Source organism: Leucoraja erinacea, chromosome 1 (genome assembly GCF_028641065.1).
Source record: "Leucoraja erinacea ecotype New England chromosome 1, Leri_hhj_1, whole genome shotgun sequence".
NCBI lineage: Eukaryota > Metazoa > Chordata > Chondrichthyes > Rajiformes > Rajidae > Leucoraja > Leucoraja erinaceus.
The window spans coordinates 64,732,169-64,755,843 of record NC_073377.1 but is presented as its reverse complement, the minus strand read 5'-3'; the positions used below and the strand labels follow the sequence as shown (position 1 = coordinate 64,755,843).

Sequence of the window (23,675 nt, the reverse complement as noted above, 5' to 3'; positions counted from 1 at the left end):
ATTTCAGTCTCTCAACAGTCTATTCATCTCTCAGCTTCTTGCTGTGGCCTCTTCCATTAAAGCAGCTGCCTGATCACACTATTTTGATAGTTCTGCTAGCTTTGGGCTGGTGTTGTCAAAATATGCAAAAGAGGCTTTGAAGTCAAACAGTTTATTGCTAACTGAGCTTCCTAAGCAAGAGCAAAGAATTGGATGAACCCAACAGGTCAGGTAGCAACTGCAGAGAAAATGGGCAGATGGTATCTCAGGTCAGGACACTTCATCAAATTCAGTGTCTGAAGAAGGTCGCCTTTGGTCGCCTAATTATAGGAAGGATGTCAACAAAATAGAGAGAGTACAGAGGAGCTTTACTAGAATGTTGCCTGGGTTTCAGCAACTAAGTTACAGAGAAAGGTTGAACAAGTTAGGGCTTTATTCTTTGGAGCGCAGAAGGTTAAGGGGGGACTTGATAGAGGTTTTTAAAATGATGAGAGGGATAGACAGAGTTGACGTGGAAAAGCTTTTCCCACTGAGAGTAGGGAAGATTCAAACAAGGGGACATGACATGAGAATTAAGGGACTGAAGTTTAGGGGTAACATGAGGGGAACTTCTTTACTCAGAGAGTGGTAGCTGTGTGGAATGAGCTTCCAGTGAAGGTGGTGGAGGCAGGTTCGTTTTTATCATTTAAAAATAAATTGGATAGTTGTATGGATGGGAAGGGAATGGAGGGTTATGGTCTGAGCGCAGGTATATGGGACTAGGGGAGATTATGTGTTCGGCACGGACTAGAAGGGTCGAGATGGCCTGTTTCCGTGCTGTAATTGTTATATGGTTAAATGGTTAAGGGTCGTGACCCAAAATGTTGTTTGTACATTCCCTCCTCAGATGCTCTGACCCACTGAGTTCTTCAAATGCTTTGTTTTTATACACAATTCCAGCATCTGTGGCCTGCATTCCAACTGAAAATTAACCTGCCTTCATCACAACCTTCAAAATAGAATAGTAGCTAAGCTCGAGCTATTTGTACTCTTGCTGCCAATTACATGTTGCAATAGATGCCCAGAGGAGGTTTTAGTTAAAACTGGCTTTGAAATTGTTATGCACAAAATGTTTATAATGAATTGTATATTATGTTTATGTAAACGAATGGAAAAGCGAACTGTGGTTTGAAATTATGCATCATGATGCCAAACAAACCTTGTGGTTAGGCACCCGTAATGAAATCTAAACTGTACATTACAAGGATGAAAACATGTATCTGCAATATCCCCTTAATGTTTGTTCCAACTATGAATGGCTCAGTACAATAAGAGATGTTTATGAAAATGTTAAATGAAATCAAATCCAAACATAGATTTTTATGGAAACAGGTCATTCAGCTATAAATGTGTTCATCTAGTTCCATATCTATCCATCAAAATTGGTATACATTGTGTATGCAAGCAAAGAATTTCACGGTGCCTAGTCTCATGTGACAATAAAGCATTACTAATGTAAATGCTTTTGTTCATAAATAATATGGGTAGAATGGAGGGTTTGTCAGCCGAGGTGATACAGGTACATACAGGTAGAAATAAGAAAGATGCAAGCAGACTAATGGGATTATACTATAGCCCTCTAATAGCAAGCCGGAGATAGAGCAATAGATATATACAAAGATTACCGAAAGATGCCAAAGCAACAGGGTTGTCTTAATGGGTAACTTTAACTTCCCCCGTATTGACTGGGACTTGTTCAGTGCCAAATGGTTAGACGGGGCAGAATTTGTGAGGTGTATCCAATAGGGTTTCTTGCAATGGTATGCGGATACTGGGAGCAATTATTATTGGGTAAGTCTATATCTGACACGTGGGAGTTTTTTAAAGATCAGTTGATTGAAATCAGTACCGGCATGTTCCAGTTAAGAGGAGGGTTAAGGATGGCAAAGTAACGGAACCTTGGAAGACCGAAGAGGTTGTATATTTGGACAAAAAGAAAAAAGGAATGCATGCAAGGTTTAAGAGGATGGAATCAGACCTCCTTTGAGGAATATCAAGAAAGGAGGAAATAACTTAAGCAGGCAGTTAAAAGGGCCAAGATGTGCCATGAAAGCTCTTCACACCTACATTAAAAGCACGAGGGTAACCAGGGAGAAGGTAGGACCGCTCAAAGATCAATAAGGGAATTTGTGCTTAGAGTCTGGGGTTGTAGGCGAGGTACTAAACGAGAACCACAAGTACTTTGCACATATTTTTGCCAAAGAGAAGGACATGGAGGACAGTGAGATCAGTGTGGAGAATACCAAAATGCAAGGCAAATTTTAGATTAAGAAGGAAGAGTTTGTTGGGGGCTCTTGAAAGCATTATGGAGGATAAACCCCTTATCTGTGATCTCTGCTGTTTGTGATCTATATTACTAAAAGTCTGATCTTGACCACTTCCTGTTGTTCTGTATATTGATATTTAAAAAAAAACGCTGCCACTTACGGCTGTGATTTTTGGCCATCTTACTCAGAGTCCCCCTCCGCTGCGCAGGACAAGAGGATTTTTCCCATCGATGAAAAATAAAAGAGTTATTAGTGTTTAAAAAAATGTTGAGGTTCTCTCTCCTGAAGGCCACGGCCCTTCCAGAGGGACTATAAAACCTGGAAGTGTTGAGTGCCTCAGTCAGTCTCTGCAAGATGGGGAAGCGAGAGGGTCACATCTCTCAGTTTGAGCTGTGAATAACACTGAACACATATCTACTAAACTGTGAGTGGTTTTACTGACCTGTCAGTGCCCTTAATATGGTTTGAAAATATAGTTTGGAAATGCTAAAGCTGTGTTGCCTTTGGTTTGGAAATGCTGAAGCTGTGGTTTGGAAATGCTAAAGCTGTGTTGCCTTTGGTTTAGAAATGCTAAAGCTGTGTTGTCTTTGGTTTGGAAATGCTAAAGCTGTGTTGCCTTTGGTTTGGAAATGCTAAAGCTGCGTTGCCTTTGGTTTGGAAATGCTAAAGCTGTGTTGCCTAATAAAAGTTGCCTTGTATAATTAAAGTTGCCTTGTCTAATTAAAGTTGCCTTGCCTAATTAAAGTTGCCTTGCCTAAATAAAATTTCCTTCCAAATTAAAGTTGCCTTGCCTTCTATATAATTAAAAGTCTAATCTTGACCACTTCCTGTTTGCGCTTTATATTGATTTTAGAAAAACGTTACCATGTACAGCTGTGATTTTTGGCAATCTTACTCAGAGCCCCCCTGCACTCATCAGGTACCGAGGATTTTTCCCATCGATGAAAAATAAAAGTTATTAGTGTTTAAAAAATGTCGAGATTCTCTCTCCTGTCAATCATGCCATGAAGGCCACACCCCTTCTGGTGGATGGGGGGAGGGATTATAAAACCCAGAAGTGTGGGCATGGCTCAGTCTCTGCAAGATGGAGGAGGGAGAGGTCACGACTTGCTGTCCTTAGTGAAATGGTATGATACTGCACTTGAATTCGGTAGCCTTGCACCCTGCTTGAAGTGGTAAGAAACTGCATTTGAATTTGGTGGCCTTGCACCCTGCTTTAAATGGAATTTCAAGGAATAGCCGTGAGTCAACTGCCAGCCCACCAGCCATGAGTGAGTGAGCTGCCAGCACACCAGGCTTGAGTGACTGAGCCGCTAGCCCAATAATCCATTTGGGTCACAACGTCCATACTAGCCCTCTGAAAACCAGTCCCTTCAGCCCACAACATGCATACTAGTGCTCCAGAAAGCCCCCTCCCCCCACTGGCCACCAATATTGGAATTGGTGGAGAGGTGTAATATTGCATTTGGGGACCAGCCCTCCCGTGTGATGCTGGGACCCAAAGGGTCCCACTTAGTCTAGTATATATATATAAATGACTTGGATGTAAATGCAGATGGGTTGCTTAGTTGCTTAGTAAGTTTGCAAATGACACCAAGATTGCTGGGATTGTGGACTATGAGAAGGTATACAGTTTGATATGGATCTGATGCCACAATGGGTGGAGAAATGGCAGACATAATTTAGTCTGAGGAAGTGTGAGGTGTTGCACTTTGGGAGGTCAAACATAAAGGGAAATAAACATTTATCTGGGGGAAAGGGTGCGGGGGAGTTTGTGAGAGGTTAGCTAAAATTGGAGAATTCAATGTTCATACCAATGGGTTGTAAGCTACCCAAGTGGAATATGGGGTGCTGTTCCTCCGGTTTGCATATCGCCTCAGTCAGGCAATGGAAGAGGCCAAGGACAGAAAGGCCAGCGTGAGAATGGGAAGGGAAGTTAAAATGGTTAGCAATCGGGAGATCCAGTAGGCCTTGGTGGACCAAGCGCAAGTGTTCAGCGAAAAGGTTGTTTATGCTTGGTCTGGCTGGTGTACTGGAGGCCACAGTGGATGAGGTTAGAGGAGGTGCATGTGAATCTCTGTCTCACCTGGAAGGATTGCTGGGGTCCCTGGATGGAGGCTGGGGAGAATAGGGAAAGGTAGGGGCAGGTGAAGGATATGTTTTATGTGAATTAGATAAGAGATGGTCTTGGCATCATGTTCAACACAAACAATGCGACAGGAAAGCATGTTCATATGCTCTTGTATTCTAGAATATCAAATCGCCACTGCAAATTAAATAATTCTTGTGTTTCTCTTGCAGGTATAACTATACCTTTGATTTATCAGAAAAATGGTACATTGGTCAGGACGAAAGGTGATCCCATTGATCTTGAATGCAAGGACTGGTCTAAAGTGCAATGGGTAACTCCACTGAGTGCGAAGAAGAACATTGCTCGGAATAGAGTCAACATCAAGACAGCGGAGCCAAGACATACCGGCCAATACACATGTGTTAATCCCACGTCTTTTGAGAACCGCTCTCTGTACTTGTTTGTGGAAGGTAATTGTTCCATTGTCAAGTGATTTTTGGATTGATTTCCATCTGCCAGTGTGAATAAACTAATTGGTGACAAATTTGTGATAATTTCAGATGGGCACATGCACTAATCCCAATTCTTCCGAGACTAGTCTCTTTGTTTATGGATGTAATTGTACCACTGTCACATTATTTGCCTATATTTGTAAAAGTTCATCCTAATTGTCATTATGTGTGGGTAAGCAACGTATGATAAGGATGGACTAAAAAAAAAAGTCAATTCAAAGAAATTAAAAGCACTAAAACCAGCCAGTGTCGAAAGCCAATGAATAAAAATAGTTTTTAGGGTGGATTTAAAAATGGTGAAAAATGTTCAAAAAGCTTGAAGATCAATCAACCTGGCTGATCGCTGTCATGGCACAACAGATCAGAGAGTAAGGCGGGGCGAGGCCATTCAACATTTGCATACTGGTGCATGATATAGTGGTGTGCTCCCTCTTCAGTTCCTAAAAGGCGAGGGCTGCCTTGCTGCAGAGGATGGTGATATTCAAAGAAATTGAGTTAAAAATGGCTCAAAAAGCTTGAAGATATATACACACACATAGCACACCATGCATACAGTGCTTGCAGTCCCGGGCTGTTGCTCATATGTGAGTTTAAACACACATACACACACACACAAATACACACACACACATCCACACACACACACACACACACACACACACACACAACACACACACACACACACACACACCACACCCACACACCCAACCCCCCACACACACACACACACACACACACACCCCTAAACTTGGTCCATTTTCCTCCAAACCATTTCCATCCATGTGCCAGTCTAAGTGTCTTTAAAATGTTGCCATTTTACCTGAGTTTACCAGTTAATTTATCCCTTTTACATCTTTCCATTCACATTAAACCTATGCCCTCTAGTTTTTGACTCCCATATCCTTGGGAAAAGATTGTGACTATTCACCGTATCTACACCTCTCATGATTTGGTAAATCTCTGCAAGGTCACATGTCTGCTAAGGCCTGCTGGAGCTCCTCATTGCTATCCAATATTGATTTTGCTGTCCAAGTGTGATGATATTGTGGCTTTAAATATCTACAGGTTTGAAACCATTTTTGCTTCAAATTAATATTTTTCTTTTTTTTTTCTAAAGACTCCAAGAATTTGTTTCTGAATCCAACATCGTGGCAGAAGTTCGTTAGTGGAAATGAAGGAGCTGAGGCACTTATACCTTGTCGAGTAACATCTCCTACCATTAAAGACCTCAGGCTGGAGAAAAGTAGGGGGGCCACAATGCCCCAAAACTTGTCCTATACAGCTGACATCTACACAGGGATAAGCGTCAAAAATCTGAAAAGGAGTTTTGATGGATATTATGTGTGCACTGCCATAAAGGATGGAACAATGAAGAAATCAAAAGAATTTAAATTGCAGATAGTACCAGGTAATTCTGTCTTTTGAATCAAGCCATGGTTTTGTTTAATAAGACCTGGCGATCACTATTCATTACAACACTGTTTACCCTATTACCTCTAGAGGATATCAGCTGACGTGTCGAACAAAAGACTCTAAAAGTTTTAGTTTAGTTTAGTACAGTTAATCTTTATTTGAAATCTTTTTATTTGAATTTCACAGCAATTTGCATACATACAATGATACCAGACAGTGACACTCAAGGCATAATTGTGCAACAGTATGTAAAGCGGCCCTCAAAGCCCTTACCCTTGCCCTTACCCACCTTCAACCCACCAAATCAGGTCGGAACCAAACGGGGACAAACAACACTCACATACATACACATCCACACAAATACGTAGAGATAAACAAAACAAAATGTACTGGGGAAGGAAAAAAATAAATCACTAATAACAGTAAATAAATAGGTAATTAAATAAATAAGTGTGGGGAGGGGGGGGGGGTTAAGGGGGGAGCAGCTGCAGTAAAGCAGGACAGTGATGGAAAGCACTCAGTCCTCTTCCGAATCCGGGGACAAGTTAAGAGAGTTAACAAGTTCCAGGAAAGGGTTCCATGTGTCTAAGAATGTCTTGGTAGAGCCTTTGAGAGAGAACCTAAGTTTTTCAAGCTTTAAATTGTAGAGCACCTCCTTGATCCAGCGGGCGTGTGTCGGGGGACAGGTGAGCCTCCAGTTAAGCAAGATCAGTCTCCGGGCTAACAAGGTTGTAAAAGCTAGAACCCGTTTCAACGCAACAGAGAGGTTGGTGTTGGGAGGAATACCAAAAATGGCTGACAGTGGGTTTGGAGGAATAGTCTGGCCATAGGCTCTGCTTAGCACGTCGAAAGCACTCCTCCAAAAGGTTGCTAGCTTAGGGCAAGATCAAAACATATGACTATGGTTGGCAGGGGATTGATTACATCTGTTGCAGGTGTCCCTAACAGCGGGGTAAATTCTAGATAATCTTGCATTTGTGTAGTGGACTTTGTGAAGGACTTTGCATTGGATTAGGCCATGACGGGCACATATGGAGGAAGAATGGATCAAATCCAAGGCAGAGTCCCATTGCTGGTCTGTTAGTTTCGTATTCAGCTCGCCCTCCAAAGCAACTTTTAATGAGGTATGAGGTTTCAATATAACCAACCCTAACAAGTTATACAAAACAGAGATGCATTTCTTCCGGTTGGGATCTAGAGCTAGGATTGTATCAGTCAGGGTTTCAGGGGGCGATTTGGGAAATGGGGGAATATCTTCTTCACAAAATCCCTAATCTGGAAAAAACGAAAAAGGTGGGAGTTTGGGAGGCTGTAGTTGGACGAGAGCTCCGCAAAGGACGAAAAGATGCCATCCTTGTATAGGTTTTTGATACTACTGATACCATTACCATTGCCAAGTTTTGAATGTGGGGTCTGTACTTGAAGGTTTAAAGATGTGGTTTTTAAGCAGTGGGGTCAAGATGGAAGGGCCTTGTAAACCAAAGTTTTTTCCGAGTTGACTCCATATCTTGAGCGAAAGGGACGCAATTGGGCCTGCACCCACAGATGTTATAGGAAGGGGGAGTTGGGAGCATAGGACAGACCGCAACAGGAGACGTGAACTCGCCTTTTCCATGTGTACCCAGGCCGGTAGGTGGTCGTAATCATCATTCATCCAATACAGGAGTTTTTGCAAGTTAGCTGCCCAATAGTATCGCCTAAAGTCAGGAAGTGCCAAACCGCCGTCACTCTTAGGAGACTAGTATCGCCTTTCAGATTCTAACCGGTTTGCTACCCCATAAGAATTTAGATATTGTCCTTTCTAATTTATCAAAAAACGATTTAGTGATAAGCTTAGGGACGTGCTGGAAAAGATACAGGAATTTGGGTAGGACGACCATCTGGACCAGATTTATCCGGCCCACGAGGGACAGCGGTAAACTGACCAGCGGTCAAAATCTCTTCAGCTTTCTCAACCAGAGGCAGAAAGTTTGTGCGGAACATATCAGATATAGGTGTTGTGATAAAAACACCGAGGTAGCGAAACCCATCCTCCGCCCATTTGAATGAGGTTAAAGAGCGAGGGAGCTGCTTAGCCAATGAGTTAGTCGGTAATAGTTCACTCTTTTGGTAGTTAAGTTTATAACCAGAATATGCACCGAACCGTTCCAAAATATTTGTAATCGCAGGGAGAGAGCTGACTGGGTTCGAGATGTACAGGAGCAGGTCATCCGCATACACTGAGACTTCATGAGTTGTGTCGAACCGTGTAATACCTTTAAAGCCCTTCTCTGAGCATAACCAAACCGCCAAGGGCTCTATAACGACAGCAAACAGAAGTGGTGATAACGGGCAACCCTGTCTGGTACCTCGCTGAAGGGGGAAGTGGGGCGACAGTGTGTCGTTTGTTTGTACTGAGGCCACCGGGGACGAGTATAATAGACTGACCCAAAGAATAAAACTGTTACCGAGGCCAAACCTGTCCATCGCCTCATAGGTACTTCCACTCGACCCTGTCAAAAGCTTTTTCAGCGTCGAGGGAGACCACTATCTCCGGGGTCTCACTACTCGGTGAATGGATGATGTTAAGGAGACGCCTAGCATTGTGGGAGGACTGTCGGCCTGGCATGAACCCTGTTTGATCTAACGAGATAATAGAGGGCATCACTCGTTGAAGACGGAGCGCAAGGGCTTTAAAGAGGGTTTTGAGGTCCACATTCAGGAGTGAGATTGGTCTATAGCTACTACAAAGCAGGGGATCTTTCTCCTTTTTAAGAATTAGGGAGATAGTAGCCCACGACACGGTGGGCGGTAGGCGACGATGTAGAAACGCCTCATTGTACATATCTCTCAGGACTGGTGCGAGGAGAGCAGAGAAAGCTTTGTAATATTCTACAGTGAAGCCATTGGGGCCGGGTGACTTTCTGCTTTGCAGCGCTGTGATGGCTGCTTGGACCTCAGCAACAGTTATGGGACCACCCAAGTCTCTCGTGGCTTCATCGTCAATTCGGGGAAACGTCATACTACTGAGCATGTCATCTGCAGTGGGAGGACAATCGAAAGCGTATAGTTCAGCGTAGAATTTAGCAAATGCTTCATTAATTCTAAGAGGATCAGTATGAATCTCCCCTAAGCTGGATCTAATGGCTGGAAATCTTTATTAACACTAGAATAACCTTAAACATGCATACAAACAATTGACTTCTAATAACTTTTCATTTACTTTACTATTTCACTTCTTAAACTAAATCACAAAACTCATGACTTGGAGTCAGATATTACCCGTATAATGAATTGGCCAGATTCACTCTGTCTTCTCTGAGCTTTGAAATCAGGTCCCTCCTTCTTGCGATGGTTGTTCCCGGGTTGTCGCTCCCGATGTCTTGAACCGCCCTTCTTTATACTACTTTTCCTTCCATCTTCGAAAGGAAGCCTTTGTTCTAACCCACGGCGCGCATGGCTTTACAGTCAATCATTTCAAGCTGTCACTCCTCCAAGGGCTGAATAAACGAAACTCATCTTCATTCCTTATCAGGCTCGGGAGTTCTTAATTATGTTGCTTGTTCATATCTCCTTCTCATTATAGTTATTTTGCAACATGTCCGTTCTAGGCACCGTATCTTCTCAAGGCTGTACTGCCTTAGCCGTGAAGTTACCTTCAGCTCTGCTCCCACCAGATGTCATAGGCGTGACCGTTTTCCCTGCGCTCCTTTGTTCTCCTGACTCCAGCATTTCGCTCTGTCTCTAGTTAGTAGCATCCTCCCAAAGCCAGTTGGGATACTTGACATCCAGTCCCAGGCTATATATCCCCCCCCACTTTGATCCATTGAGCGCTAGCGAATTAGATCACACTGAGCCTTATTTCATCTCATACATGTAAATATCCGAGTCTTTGCCATGTTGCAATTTTCTACAAAGCGTAGCCATGCAAATAGTAATTAAGATTTTTATGATACTCTTAAAGCATTCCCTCATTTTTTACCTTATCTAAACATGTTTGACCGCTTGTTGCCTCGATTATTTGTCAGTTCTTACTTGTTCTCTAATATTTGTCCTTTCTGATCCTTGATTATGTTTCTGCAGGGAAAGTTCCATGTTTAGCTTTCTCGCTATTCCCACTTTCCAACGTATAAACATCATCAATACATACATTTGATATATTAAAATTAAAACCATCACAATGATAGCAATGTGGGAGGTGATCCTTACCCACGGTGGATTTGTACATTGGCACTCCAGTTCCAAATATCATCCCACCAGCTGGTTTCCTTAATATTTGTAATATTCATCTCAATTTCTCCAGTGTGCTGGATGACCTTGGTGAATGTACTATGGGCATTAATTAGCTGTTTCTTTATCCATTGTAAATTCTCAGGCAGGAGCCAAACTTCAGTAATATATGTTTGGATGTATTTGCCTAAATCTTCCTTTATTCCCTCAGTAACTTCCATCATGATTTAATTACATTTATGTATATCAAACAACTCTATTTTGCCATTTCAGGTGGGTATTTGTGGGTTAATACAGATGGTCATATTGATAATAGGACATGTCTGAACCCCATACTGATTTTCCTTTAAAGAGGTGGTTATACAGTATTCCCCTTTTCTTCTATATGCCACCTTGGTGATGTCGACCCTCAATGGCCTAGCTTCCATTGTACAATTCAAATCTGCCTTCACCTCAAATCAACATATAGCTTGGTCATTGGCATATATAGGGTATGGACAGACAACAATCCTGTCAGTATGTTGACATTTAGTCAGGGCTGTTCCTCCCAATCCTCTGTATTTTTTATGGCATAAGGCAAAATATCTTCATGTCCTATCCATATCCCTTCCCTTATAATGCCTATATTTTCTACCCGGTAAAGTTCCAGCCCACGTTTATCTGGAGGGATGATTGGGAGCCCCAGTATCATTCCCAAAGCTTTAGTGGTAGCCCCCACCCCCCACCCCCCACATTCTTCCTTGAACCAGACTTTACTTAACCGGTGGAATTGACTCCCTGGTATTCTTGGATGTATTTCTCTGTTGGTTAAATTCCTCAATTGTTCATCACTATTACAAGAGGGAACGTCTCCTTGACTGACCCACTCAAGATTTCTCAGTTGTTCTCGCATCTAATTCCTATAGATACTACACAGGGTCCTGTTTTGTGGGAGCTCGGCTTATCTTTTGTCATTTACTTTATGATGTGACTCATTGTTTTTACATGACTTTCCAGAACTTTGACCACTCGTTCCAGTGTATTTATACCAGAATATGCTAGCATGGTCCAATCTCTGGGGCACAACGTCTCAGTAAGGTTATATATCAGTCCGACGTCTTAAGTAGTTTCAACACTGATCGTATCCCCTCTGTTGTAACCGCAATCAACTATTTCACTTTGCAGAACATCAATTATCTGCAAAACAAGTATTATCTGCTCTTATTTACAGTTCTTGGTACAGGCTAAAAGGCCAGTATTTTAATATGTCGACTTTATTTTTTTGCTTGTGATGGATGGGAGTCGGAGAGAAATTCTCACATGCATCCACCAGGATGTGGTACTGGTGGTTACTCTGTTCACTGAATTGTTGACATGATGCCATCCATTTCACATGGAATCGTTCTGTTGGTCAGTTTTCTGAATCATGGTTTCAGGGTTCTATTCATTCTTTCAATTACACTATTTGACTGCGGATGGTATGCTAGTGGAGATGGAGTTTCTGGTTTATTGCCAATAAGGACTTTACATTCTGCATGACCTGGGCAGTAAAATAGTGTTTTATGTCGTTACCCATACTTGGCCACCAGCACAAGATATTAATTAATCCAGTGCTTGCATCAACCCTGTTGCCATTTGTTTTAGTTCATTGTCTGCAATCTGAGCCTGTATCAGATCTTCAATCTTATTCTGATTGATTGCGACTGCATCTAACTGTTCACCTTTTAGAGGTTGCCATACTTTTCCTTCTTGGACACGTATCTTTGCCAATTCATCTGCTCGTATGTTCCCTGCAGGGGGAAATTTATAGAAACATAGAAACATAGAAATTAGGTGCAGGAGTAGGCCATTCGGCCCTTCGAGCCTGCACCGCCATTCAATATGATCATTGCTGATCATCCAACTCAGTATCCCGTACCTGCCTTCTCTCCATACCCTCTGATCCCCTTAGCCGCAAGGGCCACATCTAACTCCCTCTTAAATATAGCCAATGAACTGGCCTCAACTACCCTCTGTGGCAGAGAGTTCCAGAGATTCACCACTCTCTGTGTGAAAAAAGTTCTTCTCATCTCGGTTTTAAAGGATTTCCCCCTTATCCTTAAGCTGTGACCCCTTGTCCTGGATGTGCTTTTATGGTATGGTGTGCTTTTATTTTAATTATACCACATTCTCCTCCTTGAACTTCCTGAATGATGTATTTGAGGAAAGAGATACAGATGGTAAAGGTTTACTGTCCGCTGACACAAAACCCCTCGCTTCCCATAGTGGCAAAAATCAGTTATGCTGTTACATACATACATACATGGTGTCTGAGTATATGTTGCCTGTTGGAGAAACATGTCAGGGTGGCTGACCATGTAGGCTACTGCTATTAGGCTAAGCATTCATTCTATCTGGTAGTTTTTAAAGCTATTTCTGCTGGCGGTATGTCTTGGTCATGCCACATCCAGTCTTCCTGATTCCTGACTATCCTAGAAAATCCATCAACAAAAATGTTTTAAGTAATATCTGTGGTTTCATTTTCATTAGTAGTTTGTCTACAAACCTCATTATTCCCTGAATCACGTAATGCTTTACCCTACAGCCTCCCCCCATTTTGTTTTGGCACAAATGCCCCCTTGGGATCATTTGCTGTCCACACTTGACACGATTGCTGTTCTCCAGTGTAATTAGTTTAGTGTAGTTTATTGTCACGTGTACCGAGGTACAGCAAAAAGCGTTTTAGAACATCTGCAAAGGAAATTTATTACGTCAAAACAATTTTGAAAGAACCACCAACTCTCAATATCAGCATGTTAAAATCTTGCTCAAAATCTTTTAAGCTTTTGGAAAATAAACATTCTTGTTAGTAAAACAACTTTTAAGATTGTTCCCCAATGTTCCAATTTCTCAAAATACCAATTTCAAATCCCCAATTTAAATATACCCTAATAACCAATATCCCCTAATGCCAATTTCTTACTGAACTGAGGGCATCTCAAATCCGGAATAGAGCCACTCATTTTCCAACACCTTAACCTGGATTCCACATGGAATCCTGGTCTTTCTCTAATTAATTTCCAAGGAAAGAAACTATATATATATATATATTTTTTTTTTAAATAGGACAAAACAAAACTTGATGTTTGCACTTTTCTTTCTTTAAAATCTTCAAAATAACTGGAAAACTTAGAATAAAGTTAAGGGCCTGTCCGACTTTCACCACCTTATTCATGACCTCTGCCGAGTTTGCCCTTGACTCATACTCGCAGCATGGTCGTCACGAGGTTGTAGGAGGTCAAAGGAGGTCGTAGCTAGCTCGTAGGTAGGTTGTGATGCTAGTCGCATGTACTCGTGGCATCAAGTAGGTCGAGGCATTTTTCTAGTCTGATGAAAAATGTCCACGAGTAAAAAAGGTCGTGAATTAGGTCGTGCAAGTGGGACAAGCCCTGTAGTTTGCACAGTGAAAACTTCCAACACATAATCCAACGAATAAAGGAAACAAAAAGATGGATGAGGCTCACACAACTTCTTAAAGCAACATTACCTCTTAAAACAGAAAAGCACAATCTTCCAGTCACATCCTATTCTGTCTAGAACATAGGATTAATTCAATATTCTCCCGACAGATTTAGCAAACATGCAACAACCTTTGCATTCTCCTACTTCATGCATTTTCTCTTCCTCTCATATAAATCAAAATTACCTCAAGTGCCACACCTCTTGCAACAATTTAAAACTCATCTATAATTCATACTTTAAACCAGTTAATGACTTTCTTTATTGTGTTAAGCAGTTAACAAGACAAGTACAAAAACATACAAACTTTAATGGGAGAATTTGACTTTAACCCTTTAAAGCAGAGGAATACTGGAACTTATTGATCAAGTAATTATTCAACATGTGAAATAATGCAACCCAACATCAGACAAAACTCCAACAATCTGGGTCCTTCCAGTGATAAATATTGATGTTCTGTGCCTAGCCCCTGCTCTCACGCACTTGAGTGAGGCACTCGACAATCTCCAGCATAGTGTCTCTTTTGACCACAGTTGTAACACTGACTCTGATATCTCAGACCCTCATTCCAATCAGCTCTCTGATCTTGGTTTTGTTCCCTCCCTGCCAGGGATCTGTACGGAGATGGCGAACCCCAGTAACCATTGTCACCTCTTTCTCTATCCCTTCCCTCTTTTTCCCATCCTGGACCTCTGTCCTGGGTGTTAATAAGATTCATTCTTCCCTCCTTGGTCATTTTAAACTTTGCAGCTTCTCTAACCTCCTTTTCCAAAGCCCGTACCAAACGTCTCAATACCGTTGCTTCAGTGGGAGTTGGGTCACTTGGCTCAAAGCTTTTGCATGTCTGTCTACTATCATCTGTGTAGTGTGTTACCAGGGTCCTGGTCCATCTATTACCATTAGGTGTCTGTAAGTGTCGCCGGTCCAGACCTGGTCCATATACAGCACTTCATTAAAATGCACCCATAATTGGCTGACATAAGCTGTGGGGTGTTCTCCTTATTTCTATCTACATTTATTCAAACCCTCCACTGGATCTGTTCTATCACTTCCCATCACCATCATTATGGCTTCCTTCATGGTCTGCAGGCTCCCTCCCCCAGTGTTCTGTGGGTGGGTAACGCTGACTGTATGATAGGGTTGAGACATGCAAGAAGCAGTTTGTTTTTCCTCATCATCATCTAGCCCATGCAGATCTTTCTGCTGGCGGATACGCTCAAAGAGCTTGTGGGGGTCAGCGGAAGGTTCGAAGACTGGAATGCTTTTTGCTATCTCAGACGGTTGTGCTACTGTATATGGTGTTCTATATGTTATTTCCCAATGGCCTGCCTGTGCCCCGGGGTCTGTTCAACGTGTGGTAAATGGGTTCATAGGGATGGGTTTGATGGGTGCGGATGGTGTGACGCTCCAATTCTCCATTTCTCTCTCTATATCTCCGGGCTATCTCATCCAATTCTCCCCAATCTATTTCACTCTCCTCTTCAACTACATCAGAAGTTCCGTCGGAGCACGGCATACCTCTTTGAACTGAGAGCTGCGACATTAACTTGTCAATTTCATATTGGCACTTAACATGATCAGCTGGTTTCTACATATCTTTCCTTCCTACCTGGTGGAGGACTTTTATTGCCGTCTGCTAGTTTGTGTATTTGCCTGCTGCTGCTGCAGTCTCCTGCTTAGCAGTCTCGCACATTCTGACTTCTCTCCTTCTCCTGATAAGCCTGTTCAAACTGCGTTTGAAAAGGTGCATCAGATGCAGCTGATTCTTCTGTTCCTCTGCTACCTTCTCAAGTTAACTTACTCACTTCTTGTTTTACAGCCTCTAATTCCTGTTTTAAATGGAGCTGATCATTTTGTGCTCCTTCCAATTCCTTCTTTAACTGCAGCTGATTCTCTTGCGCTTCTTGTTTTACAATTTCTAATTCCTTTACCAACTCTGAATTCTCAATTTCTTTCTCCCATAACTCACTCAAACCACTGGTCCTTGCTGTACAAAGCCTTTACAAAGCTTTGAAGCTTGTTTTGCTTGACTTTTCCTGGTTTCTTCCCAATACTCTGTCTTAAGGGTCCCGGACCCTCTAATATTTTATCTGCAAACTCGATCCACATGGGATATTTATGATCTAGGTACCTCCTGGAGCACATTCCCAATCTGGGCACTCGCCCATTATTGCAATGTTTCTGGACCCCATCCAAGAGTGAGGGAGGTGACCGTGGTAAGGGTCCGGTGGTTCTGATGTGCAGTCAGGAGGGCGTATGAACTACCTTTGAATCCTTTTTGCCCCTGTCACACTTAGGAAACCTGAATGGAAACCTCTGGAGACTTTGCGCCCCACCCAAGGTTTCCGTGCGGTTCCCGGAGGTTCCAGGAGCTTTTTGTCAATCTCCCTACCTGCTTCCACTACCTGTAACCTCCGGCAACCACGTGTAACCTCCGGGAAGCCTTTGACAATAGACAATAGGTGCAGGAGTAGGCCATTAGGCATCAGCAGGTTAGGCAGTATTTGTGGAAAGAGAATCAGATTAAACATGTCACGTCAAAGATCCATGGTCTCTGATTGTATGCCGGTGGATCTGAAATATTCTCGTTGTCTCTATATCCCCATATGTTGCTTGACCAGCAGAGTGTTTGCAGCATTTTCTGTTATTATTTTGATTTCCAGCATCTGCTGCTTTCTGATTTTCAGTGGAAGACAGAAAGTCAGGTTCAGTTTAGGTGCTGGAGCAATGGTAATTGAGGTCTAGTGTGCAGATGGGGTGTGTATTGTCCAGTCTCCCTAAAACAGAAGTACTTGTAAAAAAGTAAGGTGAGAAAGATTTATGGGATCTAGTTTATTACCTCATGCAAATTACCAATAATGACTCGCTCAAATTTTTCTTTTAAGTTTAGTCTACCTATGAGCAATTGTTTCACATAGTTACCAAGAAACATAGAAACAGTTGTTGACTATTGTGCAAGTATACATTCTCCACACAAAATAAACTAGATGGCATTCTTTGCAAAGAGGTAGGGGGGAGGGGGTAGACAAAAAAATCACCCATGAATTTAAATGATATTTTACCAGAGAGTAGAACAAGGTCACGGCCACAGGGAGAGAATTCATCCTCGGTGGCTAATGGTAAAAGGATGTGTGAGTGACTTTAATGGACTTGAATATCAGTGGTTGAGTGCAGTCAGCAGCTGGATTCTTAACCACGGTTCAATGGCAACTTTCTCTCTCCATATGCTAGAATTGTCTGACAATTGTGATTTTAAATTACATACTTTGGCTTTATTCCTATTTTCCTCCAACATTCTATTTTACATTCAGTATAATAATTGATCTTCACATTTGTCCTTTGAGACTTGCAAAACATAAGTTTCCAGGGTTGGTTAGTAGGTTTAAGTAGGGGGAAAGATTTAAAATGAACCTGAAGGAGACTTGCCGACTTACTGATTTAGACTTGTTATCGTTTAGAATGTTACATGTCTGTGAATAAAAATAAATTTTAATCAGCATTTTTTAATTTTTAGAATAGATACCAATTTCAAGTTGTCACAGAATCATAGTCATAAAGTATCGAAACAGGCCCTTTTGTCCAACTCCTCCAAGATGTTTACCTGAGCTGCTCCCATTTGCCCGTGTTTTGCATTTCCCACTAAACCATTACGGTGGCACAGAGGCGCAGCAGTAGAGTTGCTGCCTTACAGAGCTTGCAGTACCGCAGACCCGGGTTTGAAACCAACTACTGGTGCTGCGTGGGTTTTCCTCCCAGATCTTCGGTTTCCTCCCACACTACAAAGACGTACAGGTGTGTGGGTTAATTGGCTTGGCAAATGTAAAAATTGTCCCTAGTATATGTAGAGATAGTGTTAATATGCGGGGATTGCTGATCTGTGCAGACCCGGGGGGGGCTGAAGGGCCTGTTTCCGCCCTGTATCCCGAAACTAAACTAAACTAAACATTCCTATCCATGTACTTGTCCAAATGCCTTTTACATGGTGCAATTGTACCCATCCCTGCCACTTTCTCCCTTCCACATACCTACCACCAACTTACCCCTGCGGTTGCCATTAAATCTTTCTCCTCTTATCTTAATCCTATTCCCTCTAGTTTTAAACGTCCCTACCCTGGGGAGAAAGACTGCGACCACCTCCCTTTATCTGTGTCTGTCGTGATTGTTTAAACCTGTTTAACGTCACCCCTCAGCCTCGTTCGTTCCAAGGAAACATGTCTTGCCGTATACCTTAAACCCCTCAGTCCTGCAACATTATTTGGATTATTTTCAGGATGCTCTAGAAACATAGAAACATAGAAAATAGGTGCAGGAGGAGGCCATTCGGCCCTTCAAGCCTGCACCGCCATTCATTGTGATTAAGGCTTATCGGCCCCTATCAATAACCGGTGCCTGCCTTCTCCCCATATCCCTTGACTCCACTAGCCGCTAGAGCTCTATCTAACTCTCTCTTAAATCCATCCAGTGATTTGGCCTCCACTGCCGTCTGTGGCAGGGAATTCCATAAACTCACAACTCTCTGGGTGAAAAAGTTTTTTCTCACCTCAGTCTTAAATGGCCTCCCCTTTATTCTAAGACTGTGGCCCCTGGTTCTGGACTCGCCCAACATTGGGAACAATTTTGCTGCGTTTAGCTTGTCCAGTCCTTTTATAATTTTATATGTTTCTATAAGATCCCCCCCCTCATCCTTCTAAACTCCAGTGAATACAAGCCTAGTCTTTTCAATCTTTCCTCATATGACAGTCCCGCCATCCTAGGGATCAATCTCGTGAACCTACGCTGGACTGCCTCAATCACAAGGATGTCCTTCCTCAAATTAGACCAAAACTGTACATAATACTCCAGATGTGGTCTCACCAGAGCCCTATTCAACTGCAGAAGAACCTCTTTACTCCTATACTGAAATCCTCTTGTTATGAAGGCCAGCATTCCATTAGCTTTCTTCAATGCCTGCTGTACCTGCACGCCAACTTTCAGTGACCAGTGTACAAGGACGCCCAGGTCTCGCTGCACCTCCCCCTTACATAACCTAACCCCATTGAGATAATAATCTGCCCCCTTGTTTTTGCCACCAAAGTGGATAACCTCACATTTATCTATATTATACTGCATCTGCCACACATCTGCCCACTCACTCAACCTGTCCAGGTCACCCTGCAACCTCCTAACATCCTCTTCACAGTTCACACTGCCACCCAGCTTTGTGTCATCTGCAAACTTGCTAGTGTTGCTCCTAATTCCCTTTTCCAAATCAGTAATATATATGGTAAACTGTTGCGGCCCCAACACCGAGCCTTGCGGCACTCCATTCGCCACTGCCTGCCATTCTGAAAAGGACCCGTTCACTCCTACTCTTTGCTTCCGGTCTGCCAACCCATTTTCTATCCATTTCAACACCCTACCCCCAATACCATGTGCTCTAATTTTAGTCACCAGTCTCCCGTGCGGGACCTTATCAAAGGCTTTCTGAAAGTCTAGGTACACTACATCCACTGGCTACATCCCTTCATCACATCCTCAAAAAATTCCAGAAGATTAGTCAAGCATGATTTCCCTTTCATAAATCCATGTTGACTTGGACTAATCCTTTTACTGCTATCCAAATGCCCCATTATTACCTCTTTAATAATTGACTGCAGCATCTTCCCCACCACCGAAGTCAGGCTAACTGGTCTGTAATTCCCTGTTTTCTCTCTCGCTCCTTTCTTGAAAAGTGGGATAACATTAGCTATCCTCCAATCCACAGGAATTGATCCTGAATCGATTGAACATTGGACCAATGCGTCCACTATTTCTAGAGCCACCTCCCTGATGACACTGGGATGCAAACCGTCAGGTCCAGGGGATTTATCATCCTTCTGTCCCAGTAGCCTACCCAATACTATTTCTCGCCTAATGAAAATTTCTTTCAGTTCCTATACTCGCTTAGATCCTCTGTCCTCCAGTACATCTGGAAGATTGTTTGTGTCTTCCATAGTGAAGACAGATTATAAGTACCTATTCAACTCTTCTGCTATTTCCTTGTTGCCTATAATAATTTCACCCGTGTCTGCCTTCAAGGGACCCACATTTGACTTTGCTACTCTTTTACTTAACATATCTAAAGAAGCTTTTACTGTCCTTCTTTATATTCCTGGCCAGCTTCCCCTCGTACTTCATCTTTTCAGCCCGTATTGCCCGTTTTGTTTCCTTCTGTTGTCCTACAAAGGTTACCCAATCCTCTGGCTTCCGGCTACTCTTTGCTGTGTTATACATCTTTTCTTTTAGTTTTATTCTATCCCTAACTTCTCTTGTCAGCCACGGTTGCCTCCTACTCCCCTTAGAATCTTTTTTCACTTTTGGAATGAATTGATCCTGCGTCTTCCGGATTATGCCCAGAAATTCCAGCCATTGCTGTTCCACCGTCATTCCTGCTAGGATCCCTTTCCAGTCTACCTTGGCCAGCTCCCCTCACATGCCTTCATAGTCCCCTTTGTCCAACTGCATCACTGACACTTCCGATTTAACTTTCTCCTTCTCAAATTGCAGATTAAAACTAACTTACCTCAAGTTCTCTTATCATATCTGGTTCATTGGACAACACTAAATCCAGAATTGCCTTTTCTCTGGTCGGCTCCATTATAAGCTGCTCTAAGAATCCATCTCGGAGGCATTCAACAAACTCTCTTTCTTGGGGTCCTGAACCAACCTGATTTTCCCAGTCTACCTGCATATTGAAATCCCCCATCACCACAGTGGCATTACCTTTGTTACATGCCAGTTTTAACTCCTTCTGCAACGTACACCCTACATCCAGGCTACTATTTGGGGGTCTGTAAATAACACCAATTAGTGTCTTCTTGCCTTTACAATTCCTCAACTCAATCCACAGTGACTTTACCTCATCAGTCCCCATGTCTTTCCTCGCAAGGGACTGAATTCCCTCCCTCACCAGCAGAGCTACCCCTCCTCCTCTGCCCTCCTGCCTGTCCTTTCTATAGGATGTATAACCCTGAATATTAAGTTTCCAGGCCAGATTCTCCAGCAGCCACGCCTCAGTAATCCCCACAATGTCATATCCACCAACCTCTAACTGAGCCTCAAGCTCATTTACTTTACTTCTTATACTTTGCGCATTCATATACAATACTTTTAATTCTTTACGCATCTCACCTTTCACATCGATCCCTGTTACACTTGGCCACACTCTCCTATCCCTTTGTGAGCCATTCGGCCCTTCGAGCCTGCACCGCCATTCAATATGATCATGGCTGATCATCCAACTCAGTATCCTGTACCTGCCTTCTCTCCATACCCCCTGATCCCTTTAGCCACAAGGACCACATCTAACTCCCTCTTAAATATAGCCAATGAACTTGTCTCAACTACCTTCCGTGGCAGAGAATTCCAGAGATTCACCACTCTCTGTGTGAAAAATGTTTTTCTCATCTCGGTCCTCAAAGACTTCCCCCTTATCCTTAAACAGTGACCCCTCGTTCCTGACCTCCCCAACATCGGGAACAATCTTCCTGCATCTTGGTCCAACCGCTTAAGAATTTTGTAAGTTTCTATAAGATCCCCCCTTAACTTTTCCCCCCTCATTCCCCGTCAATGACTGCATAGATTTCCTCTGGGTGCTCCAGTTTCCTTCCATGTCCCAAAGATCTCTGGACTGGCAGGTTAATTGACCATTATAAATTATTTTTTTGTGTGTTTGTCAGTGCGTGGTAGAATCTGGAGAGAGTTGATGAGAATTTGGGGAGAACAAAAAATATAGGATTAGTGCAAGAATGCGTGTTTGTTAGCCAGAGGCTGAAGGGCCTATTTCCATGCTATATATCTCTATGATTACAACTCTACATAGACGAGTGAAAGCAAAGGTGGAACCACAGGTGAACAACTCGGCTATTCACAATTCACAGTCATGGCACACGTGGTCATTGGTGATGTAGTTCAACCACAACTTTGCATAACTTGGCAAAAATCCACTTTTTATTTGCCTTTTCTTTCCGCTTCTTTTATGCCCTTGGATCAGCGCAAGCGAAGAGTGTGCCATCAACCAAAGCCCAGGGATTAGTAGGATATGTCACCATTTCCATTGACGTGTCAGTCATTGCCTGGTATGGCACATGATTTACATCTGTTCCGGTATTATTTAGTTAGAATTAGAGTCATAGTCATAGAGTGATACAGTGTGGAAACGAGCCCTTCGGCCCAACTTGCCCACATCAGCCAGCCATGTCCCAGCTACACTAGTCCCACCTGTCTGCGCTTGGTCCATATCCCTCCAAACCTGTCCTATCCATGTACCTGTCTAATATTTTCTTAAATGACGTGATAGTCCCAGGCTCAACTACTTCCACTGGCAGCTTGTTCCATACACCCACCACCCTTGGTGTGAAAAAATTACCCCTCAGATTCCTATTAAATCTTTTCCCCTTCACCATGAACCTATGTTCTCTGGTCCTCGATTCCCCTACTCTGGGCAACAGATTCTGTGCATCTACCCAATTTATTCTTTTCCTGATTTTGTATACCTCTAAGCCTCTAAAAGATCTCCACTCATCCTCCTGCGCCCCATGGAATAGAGACCCAGCCAACTCAACCTCTCCCTATAGCTCACACTCTCTAGTCCTGGCAACATCCTTGTAAATTTTTTCTGAACGCTTTCAAGCTTGACAATATCTTTTCTATAACATGGTGCCCAGAACTGAACACAATATTCTAAATGCAATTTCACCAACATCTTATACAACTGCAACATGACCTCCCAACTTATATACTCAATACTCCGACTGATGAAGGCCAATATGTCAAAAGCCTGTATGACCACCTCATCTACCTGCGACTCGACCTTCAAGGAACTATGCACCTGTAATCCTAGATCCCTCTGCACTACAACACTACCCAGAGTCCTACCATTTACTGTGTAGACCCTGCCCTTATTCGACATCCCAAAAGGCATCACCTCACACTTCTCTGTATTAAATTCCATCAACCATTCCTCCGCCCACCTGACTAATTGATCCAGATCCTGCTGCAGTCGTTCACACAACCACCCACTTTTGTATCATCAGCAAACTTGCTAAACTTGCCCTGTATGTTCTCATCCCAATCATAGATGTAGATGACAAACAGTAACGGGCCCAACACCAAACCCTGAGGCACCCCACTAGCCACAGGCCTCCAGTCCAAGAAGCAAGCTTCCACCATCATCCTCTGCTTCCTTCCATGGAGCCAATTTGCTATCCATTCAGCTATCTCTCCTTGGATACCATGCGATCTAATCTTCCAGAGCAGCCTACCATGCGGAACCTTGTTGAATGCCTTACTGAAGTCCATGTACACAACATCTACAGCTCTGCCCTCATCAACCTTTTTGGTCAGGTCTTCAAAAAAAATCAATCAGATTTGTGAAACACAACCACCCACATAAAAAACCATGCTGACTGTACCTAATCAGCCCTTGCCCATCCAAATGCTTGTATATCCTATCCCTCAGAATACTCTCCAGTAACTTACTAACTACAGATGTTCTCACCGGTCTAGCTTTTTCAGCATTTTCCTGCAGCCCTTCTTGAAAAGAGGCACAACATTTGCCACCCTTCAGTCTTCCGACACCTCTTCTGTATTTAAGGATGACTCGCAAATTTCAAACAGGGCTCCCGCAATTTCCTCTCTAGTTTCCTGCAATGTCCTCAGATGCATCTGATCCGGCCCTGGATTGTTTGT

General features: G+C 42.9%; 1 protein-coding gene across 2 annotated transcripts in view; it reads left to right on the top strand.

Moving 5' to 3' along the window:
- kita (KIT proto-oncogene, receptor tyrosine kinase a) overlaps nt 1-23,675 on the top strand; it is a 94,628-nt gene that overhangs the window by 23,270 nt on the left and 47,683 nt on the right. For both annotated transcript variants that reach the window (XM_055636043.1, XM_055636051.1), the window contains exons 2-3: nt 4,587-4,826; nt 5,986-6,276. In XM_055636043.1, coding sequence (XP_055492018.1) covers nt 4,587-4,826; nt 5,986-6,276 — 531 coding nt within the window. The remainder of the gene's footprint in view (nt 1-4,586; nt 4,827-5,985; nt 6,277-23,675) is intronic.